Here is a 9,225-nt window from a genome sequence, read left to right as displayed (position 1 = left end):
AAATTATCACTGTTATGCTGTTCATGATAGTTAAAAGCGAAGCCTTAGTGTGCACAACATGTTTAAGGCTCTTAAGGGTTCAACTAGTTTTGTGTCCACTTCAGAATAGTTAAACAGGTCCCTAGGGTTGTTTTTCACTTTTCACTTTACTTTTCACTTCACTTTTTACTTCACTTTTTCACTTCACTTTTTTATTTATTCTCACGACCACATGCGTGGTATGGAGCAGAAACAAACATCAGACAATTCAAATAATCAGACATAGCAAGCAGGCAGTGGGTCTGTACAAACGCTGTACGCGAGACAAGATGGCGGACGGAGAGAGTAGAGGTGCTGCTGGTGTGAGTAAAATTCAAATAAAACCAGTAATATACCCAACTGACACGGGGAAAATTATTGTGGAAGACGAACGTCTAAACTTCCTAGCTGTCAAAATGAAAACTTTGAGCCAAGACGACATCATGGCAATGACAGTAGACCACTTTGGATCAGAGTGGATTGTGAATTCCACCAAAGTGCTCTCCACTCGCAAGCTTGTAGCGCACACGGGGGCGCAAAAAGATGTAAAAAAATGTCAAGAATTGTATTAAGCTACTCAACAAGGTCGGCGAGGATGCTCCTCGTTTTCTTGGTGAACCACCAGTGACTTTCAATAGCCTTGATGTGTCCTGCCTTTTGGGGAAGGTCGAGCGGCTAGGAGCAGACATCCACGCCATGACTCTGGCTTTGTCTATGCAGACAAGCACCTGCAACAACCTGCAGGCTGTAACCACGGATATAACCCAAAGGCTGGGTGCCATTGAACAGTCTGGTGTAAGCGGAGGGAGGAACCCAGGGGCAGCGTGGAGGTCCAGACCAGCGAGGAAGACTCGAGCCGGAGGGTGGAGAGCTCAGCCTCAAGCCGGGATTGACCAAACAACGCAACAACCGGAGCCCCTCATGCAGTCTGGAGTGACGCAACAAACACCCCAAACTGGTCCCGTGTGGTCAAGGTGGGCCACCGACTGAAACATGTTACTGGAGACACCACGACAAAGCCCAAACCCCACCGAAAGCCCCCCAGGGAAAAGAAGGCAGGCGGCATTGTTGAACCAGTGCTGGCGGGAACATTCGGGTAATAAAGACTAGATTGATGAGTGTCTTTGCGACAAAATTCTCCCCCACTTTAGACTCTGAGACTCTGGTCAGCTACTTGAAAGACAAACTTGGTCGTGAGGTAACCTGTCAAAAGTATCACTTAAACAGAGGAAGGACACGCTTCAGAAAGGCACCTAACTTATAAATAACTTTTGTCTTATCCGACTGTAATAACAAAATTAGTTTAAACACAGATTGGCAACACACATAATATTTAGGGAGGTATTTTTCTCCAAGATATGCGATACATGTGTTCTTGCACTCAGAACGTGGAACTCATTGCCAAGCTGGCCGTCTTCGCAAAGGTCACATAACCTCTGACTTTTATCAAGTCCTTTATACTGTACCTTCCAATAACTTTTGGTATTCTTATATTGTTTACTCTGAAGTGGCATATGGCTATGCTTTGGATCTAAAGAATTGATTTTGATAATTTCATGCTGATATTGGACATATTGGTACAATACTTGGAAGCCTTCTTGAAAAATGGGCGCCATAATGAATTTTGGCCAGTGGCCAGCTCCTTTTTCCAAGAGAGTGACCCTTAGAGAGTATTTTACTTTTAAAAATGTTAAAGTATCTATTTTCAGGGGTATAAATTCAGTATTGTAAGGTTGTGAAGTTCATTCACAAAGTGGTGACAAATGAGGAAGTGGATTTGGAAATACTCTCTGAGCACATTTGGTGTTTGCCTCCAATCTTAGAATTTCAATTTATTTGGGATAGCCCCTTGAGATGAACCATCTCTTTTTCGAGGGGGTCCCTAGAATCAGTCACTGGCCTTGCAACAGCTTCAGACATGACAGATGAGCTCTGTATAAAGAACATTTACCATTTAGACATATGATGATCAACATCTATCATGGTTATGATGGTTGAGTACTTGAGTTTTTGAGTTTTGACAAGTCTGCATGATGCATGATTGTAATGGGTTTCTGTCTTCTGTCTCTTTCCTGTCCACCCTCTTCTCTCCAGTACCGAACTGACATGGCGGATCAAAGGAAACTCCTCAGACTGTTGCTCACCTTCATCCTCTGCTTCTCCATTTGGCCAATCTCTGTTGACACATTCTCGCTTTTCCAGGGAGAAGATGAAAAATGCTCATATGACTGTGAGATAAAGCATTACACCTCCACATATGGAGTCCAGTGTGATGACTACTGTGGACAGCGATGGCAAGGCTACTACTGGTGTAATTCCCATAAAGGGTGGGATTACTGCTCACCAAGCAACAATGTTGACTACCATGGCAACCCCTGTCACAAACAATACCCCTGCAACAAATATGGAAAAAGTTACTACTGGTGTTACCTAGAGAAAGGGGGGTGGGACTACTGTGGACAGGTGCAACCCAGGACCGAGACTCATATGACCAGGTATCAGGATGTCTGCACTGATCCCTGTAGGTACGATGTTAATAAGGAGTACTACTGGTGTTACACTGAGAACAGCTGGGGATACTGCTCACCTCAACCAGACGTCACATACAAAAATGTGCCTTGTCGCTCAGATCACTGGTGTGAAACTCATGGCTATGATTATAACTGGTGCTACACTAACTACAATGACGACTGGGATTACTGCGGAATCACTACTTTGATACCCTGCATGGATCATATTCCATTTTATTCCATGTCACTCCAAAGCAAAATGTCACTTGGTAATCCACGCAACATCTGTACTTGGGAAGACAACAACAGGATAAAGATCACTGCAACTGAAGTAGACGCTAAAGACCACATCACAAAGCCCAACAACAATTTACGTGACGAAGCATTAGAGTTAATCGACCGATGGGAGGACTATCTCTTGCGAGATCAGCCCGTGTCCTGTGTGCTTGAATCACAAAATCTTCGTCTTGACATACAGAGTATCATTACCGTGAATAATCAGTGGTGTTACAACCTGCAAATACAGCTGAACACGATCCGTTGTAGTGGACAGAGTACCACTATCTCACAGCTCATATGTACGAGGGACATCCCAAGTAACACCATGCGGTGGGCCTTTAGACGTAGTTTAAGGGACCAGTCCAAGATAGTTATAACAAGACGGCAATGATATCAATCAACCAGCTCCAACACCAGACAATAATGTCAACAGTTAACTTCACTCAAACTTATGATTATTACAGGATGCACATAAAATGACCACATGTCAGAGTTTAGCAGAATGTGTAGTTCTTTATGAGTTGCTCCATTAATCACTATATACCAAATGTTTCATTAACTTTTCATTTATCATCATATTTCATTTATATTTCACATTTAAAGAGATAATTGCATTCTTTTCCATCTCCTAAAAATTGAGTTCTGATTGTAACCCTACCTACCTACAAAGCTACCTAGATACATACTTATCCTTAAAGCTATAGTGCGTAACTTCTGTCGCCCCCTAAAGGATTTCTGCATTATGACAACGATACAGCCGGCACCTATGGCCCGGTGTAACCCGCCCCTCCCCACCCCACCGCTACCCCTGTAGCTCTCCATGGGACAGTAATGCACATCACACACAGTAACAGTAACACTCGCAACACACCACATGCTGCTGGTCACGGACCACAGTTCACAGACTATAACACTCGCGACTCACCGCACACGGCTCGTCACAGCACACAGACTCCCCGCAAAGTTACACACAGCAACACCGGCTACACACCTGCTCGTTAGGCTAACGATGTGGCTAACACCAGGCTGCTAACAGGTGTTGCTTCTAGCGATGTGGCTAACACCAGGCTGCTAACAGGTGTTGCTTCTAACGATGTGGCTAACACCAGGCTGCTAACAGCTGTTGCTTCTAGCAGCAGCGGAGCGCTCTCCTCCCTCCTCCCTTCTCGTTGTCAGGTAAAACCCAGTAAAACGCGTCGTTCTGGTCGTTTCCTGTGAGCCAGCGCGGGAAAGTCGCTCCAAGACAACAAATACAAAAAGAACAAATACTGAACAATACCTCGAGGCGTTTGAGGAGCCGAACGGCTTAATCAGCGTTGTATCATCTCCTCTTGTAGTGGCTTGGGTGAAACGGATATTTACAGACACGTAGAAGTTACGCACTATAGCTTAAATATGATCTTGTTCATCGCATAAATTGTGTAATCCAATGTACATAGTTAATTTTAATACATAAAAGATGTGTTAATGTTTAATATGCAACTCAAAGGAATTTTCAATCGAGAGCAACTGGACTTGGTTATTTGTCTAGACAATTAACCAAGTCTAGACAAATAACCAAGTCCAATTGCTTTCGATTGAAAATTCCTTTGAGATACTATGACCTGAACAAATGAGAATATTCACAGGCTTGTTTAATGTGCAATAGACCATTTCTATGTTTATAAACATTGATGACGTATGTTGTGGGCGGGGCTTCACTGGTGGCAGAACGTGACAGCTGATCTGGTGTCAACAGTGGAAAGCCGAGCGATCAAATCAGAGGAAGATGGATCATACAGAGGCCTTCTCTGATTATTTTAATGTTTTGTCAACAGAAAACAGGTTGTCATACCTGAGTAGGCTAAGTTAACGATTAGCAACGGAGTGTGTTGTGTGTTACGGACCGACGTAGGCTACTGCCTAGGGACACAAAACGCTGCGTGGGCGATCATCAACAAGTCCATCAACTACGGTATGACAGCAAACTGTAGCCTACTTGTATGGCTGTATATTACAGTTTATTTAACGGATCCATGTCTGTTATTTCTGTATTAGTCAGACCGTTGTTAGGCTATATATCACAGACCGTTGCTAGGGACACCGCTCATGACCCGATGTGTGTAAAAATGAATGAATGAATGTCAAAATAAATGAATAAGAGGGTGAACGTGTACACGTGTTAACGTTTACACTGAATGAAACAGTAAATGTTTAATAAAAATCCCTAAACGATGCACGCAATATCTACATATATTTTATACACTGACTGATAAGAGTATTTTTTCCGTCGAAAAAAGTTGTAAAGGACGGGTTGTCTTATATTCGGGGTCTAGATAGGCTACTGTAGCCTACATGTGCAAATCAGCGGGTGACACCAAACAACGTCTGCCCAAGCAAGTCAGAGCTTTTCTTTCTCTCACACTCACACACCAGTGACCTAGAGATGCAGCCGCATCTGAGGGGACGCGCGTGTGTTGCCGCTTCTCCACTACACAGTTACAGCTCGGCTCTACTCCACTCGGTTTAGGTCCTAGTTTAAATCACAGCTGAGTTCTTTATAGTTCCTCCTCAGCAGTCGTTGTATCATCCCAATTTCCACCGGGTCCGTCAGCGCGGCGGTCACCGCTGATCACTCCTCTAATCACCATTTCACCGGTCTCGCCGCGGCACGACTCTCTTTTTTCTCTCCTTTCGTCAGCTCCAAACTCACTGTTCTGCACCGCGATTACGAAAATTAAATAAAATTCACCCTCTAATGTGGCTCATCATCACAGCTTAGGGTCGTGCTGCAGCCAAGCAGCTGCGCTGCTTTTTAAAGTTGAGCTGTATCAGGACCTATGGTCAGGACGTGTATTTGTTGCTTACTTCCGGTATTTTTCTGCCACCAGTACGTCACTGTGACGTCGACGCCGAAGTGGTCTATAAACAGAACATTTTTTGAATATAAAATGTGTCATGTGTATTTGTGTGAAAATGTGAATATGTGATTTGATTTGATTTGATTTGATTTGATTTATTAATTCATGCTAGCAGTGGTGCCATGAGTCAAGTCAAGTTGAAAAAAAAAAACATTATAAAATACATTTAATTTCACTAAAGAGTTTTAAAACTTTACAAAGCACAAACAAACACATCAAAGACCAAGACAAAGAAGCATTTCAAGTTTAGGTTTCCAGCACAGCAGGCAAGGTAACTAGTCATCAAGGAAATGCAGCTGGCAACACACAAAAATGAAATAAATAAAGTAAAGTAAAGTAAATTATGTTTTCATAGTCTCATTGTGAGGCCTTACAGCTGTGTACAGCGTTGACTCTCGGCCTGTTTGTTTTTGCCTTCAGTTCAGCCAACCTATGGTGGTTTTTGAGTGTCCTGAAGTGCAGCTATCTCATGGTGATGGAAACAGAATAAGTAATTCTTATAATTAAAGGGTGGGTTGGAGATCTTATTCTGGATCATTTTTACTAACCTGCTAGAAATCCTCTCAACACCTGATTGCAACTGAGTAAATAAAGGCTTTTTCACAAAAATGAAAAAAATCACTTGCCTGGGAAACAAACAAGCGTCATAAAACACCATCCAATCACGTACAATGTCACGTTGTGGTTAGTCGGATCGTGATGCTGCCGTCTCTCTCCCTCTCTCATTCCTCTCACGTGCACGACCAGTCAAATATTTGTGTATTTCTCCTCTGTACTCAAATGACCCTTAGAGACTGGGTCACCAGCTATCTGCAGTTCAGTTCAGTTCAGTAAACTTTACTGTCAATCACACAATGTAACTGACAGTAAATTACGTTTCCCCAAACTCCAAATGTGCAAAGCAGCGCTGCAGCCAAAGGTCTGCAGCGGTGCACGTTGTATTTGTTTACAGAGCGGCTGTGGCTCAGGAGGTAGAGCGGGTCGTCCACTAACCGGAAGGTCGGTGGTTCGATTCCAGGCTCCTCCTGGCAACATGTCGAAGTGTCCTTGGGCAAGACACTGAACCCACACTTGCCCCCCGATGTGTCCATCGGGGTATGAATGTGTGTGAATGCTTAGTTTCCTGCACTATGCCCAGTGCTGTATGAATGTGTGTGAAAGGGTGAATGTGACCATTACATTGTAAAGCGCTTTGAGTGGTCCAAGAGACTAGAAAAGCGCTATATAAGTGCAAGTCCATTTACCATTTACCATTTACAGAACCACAATAAGTAATTCTTATTATTAAAGGTTGGGTTGGAGATCTTATTCTGGATCATTTTTTACTAATCTGCATTAATTGCGACTGAGTAAATAAAGGCTTTTTCACAAAAATTAAAGAAATTACTTGCCTGGGGAATGAACAAGCCTAAAAAAACACCATCCAATCACGTACAATGTCACGTTGTGGTTAGTTGTATCGTGATGTTGTGGTGGCATTTTTTATGAGAAATGACATATAAGCCTGACAACAAGACCAATGAAAAGAAAGTTATGCCACCTTTAAAGACTAAGTGTGAACTGTGTTATTATGTCATTAATAATCACCATTTATGTTACTATGTGTTGATTTAAATAGTTAGAATATACTTATTTCTTGTGTTTTATGCTGTTTCACTCCACCATAGCTTTATCATCACTGATGGGCTTAAAATCACCCCACCATGGCTTTACCATCACCGATTGGCCTACAAAAATCATACCATGCCCTTTTGGAGTGCAAGTCAAAAGTGCAAAGTCATGAGACAAGAGTGAACTATGTATGACCCTACCATCTGGTGTTTTGCTGAAAGTTGTTATGCTAGTGCAAACGTGACAAGGCTAAACATGCTAAGCTAAGAAACGGGACTCCAAAATCCCATGTATGTCTATGGGAAGCCTCTCCGAATGCATTGGGAGAAGGGCTTCATTTGGATGGGATGTTAGCAAAAATCACGGATTTAGCTGAAGATAAGGTCGAGCCATGGGAAAGTACCCAAATCTCACACACAACAGTATATAAGCCACACTCAGATGATGTGAAAGTCAGTCACTTCTACGCTCCTGTCGACACTTTTTCTTTTCATCTACTTTGTATCTTGTAGAGTGACTCGGGGCGTTAACTTGTATGTACTTTGTCTGAGAATGAATAAAAGGCAAACCCTGTTTCAAATCCATCCCTTTCCAGTGTTTTATTGGAGTCTTCAAAACTATTACAATAGAGTGATGCCAAGTAGGCCCAAAAGATATAAACTTATTTGCTTCATTAATGTGTCAGTCAAGCTACCGTCTCTCTCTCCTCTGGCGTGCATGACCAGAGTCTTCGTTGAGTGTCTTCACCCACATCTGTGGAAAGTTGTGGCTTCAGACAGAAGTCTGAGGAAAGCGGCTGGGACTTTTGACTTGACTTTTCAAAATGTGGCCTGATAGAACCGATTTTCCAGGATCTCCAACCCTACCTTTAAGTTGTAATATCATGTGGCCGTCACACTCTGCAACCTACACCTGTCCTCCTAATGTCTTTTTAAATGAATACTGTACGTCAACCAAAACCCAAACAATCAAAGGTTTAGGTAAGTTCAATCCTCTTCCATTCTATTGAGTTTAACTGTATTTTGTCAGGATGTGGAAGAGGACTGGACCCAAATGCAGACACAGATGAAAAGGTTCAATGAAAACAAGATTTATTAGACTCTCAAGAAAACCAGAAGAACACGCAAGGAATCATATAGGCCAGAGTACGAAGTTGAAAGAGAGAGAGATGATCGGACAGAAACAAAGGGAGACACTAGCTGTGTCTCCATTACAGATTTTCACAAAATAAAAGCGATATTTCGAAAAAGTACAATTGCTATTTGTGAGTGTTTCCATTGAAAGGTGTTTTGCGAATGAGCCATAATCTAGTCTTGTGATTTCCCATAGTTCTCGCCCCGCAAAACTTCACTTTGAGGAGGATGGACGTAAGCGTTGATTTATTAATTCATGCTAGCAGTGGTGCAAAGACCACTCCATGAGTCAAGTTAAGTTGAAAAACATTATAAAATACATTAAAATACATACAAACACATAAAAGACCAAGACAAAAAAGCATTTCAAGTTAAAGATTGCAGCACAGCAGGCAAGGTAACTAGCCAACAAGCAGATGCAGCTGGCAACACACAAAAATAAAAGAACAAATTATGTTTCCATAGTCTCATTGTGAGGCCTTACAGCCATGTGCAGCGGTGACTCAGCCTGTTTGTTTTGGCCTTCAGTTCAGCCAACTGGTGTATGAAGTGCAGTCATGCACAGGATGTTGTGTTTTCTGCATGTCGTTTATCAAATTCATATCAGAAGTCAAATATTTGTGTATTTCTCCTCTGTACTCAAATGACCCTCAGAACTGCAATGGTGCACGTTGAATTTGTTTGTTTTTTTAAATATTATTTTTTATTAATTCTTTTTTTTATTTGTTTGTTTACAGAACCACAATAAGTAGTTCTTATAATTAAAGGTTGGTT

The 9,225-nt window shown here is 42.2% G+C and overlaps 1 protein-coding gene across 1 annotated transcript; it reads left to right on the top strand.

Annotated features, from left to right (window-relative positions):
• The first annotated feature begins 2,043 nt into the window (after positions 1-2,043).
• Positions 2,044-3,261, top strand: LOC146992535 (uncharacterized). The gene has a single exon (XM_085792767.1). The coding sequence runs from the start codon at positions 2,056-2,058 to the stop codon at positions 3,196-3,198; it is 1,143 nt and encodes a 380-aa protein (XP_085648893.1). The 5' UTR covers positions 2,044-2,055; the 3' UTR covers positions 3,199-3,261.
• Positions 3,262-9,225: the final 5,964 nt, after the last annotated feature.

The sequence above is a fragment of the Trachurus japonicus genome, chromosome 1 (assembly GCF_045865225.1).
Source record: "Trachurus japonicus isolate A0001 chromosome 1, Traja_1.0".
NCBI classification, from domain to species: Eukaryota; Metazoa; Chordata; class Actinopteri; order Carangiformes; family Carangidae; genus Trachurus; species Trachurus japonicus.
Note: the sequence above shows the minus strand (reverse complement) of the source record. Positions and strands in the feature narration are given on the sequence as shown.

Coding starts and splice junctions, on each gene's coding strand:
- LOC146992535 (XM_085792767.1), top strand. CDS start 2,056: ATGATTGTAATGGGTTTCTGTCTTCTGTCTCTTTCCTGTCCACCCTCT.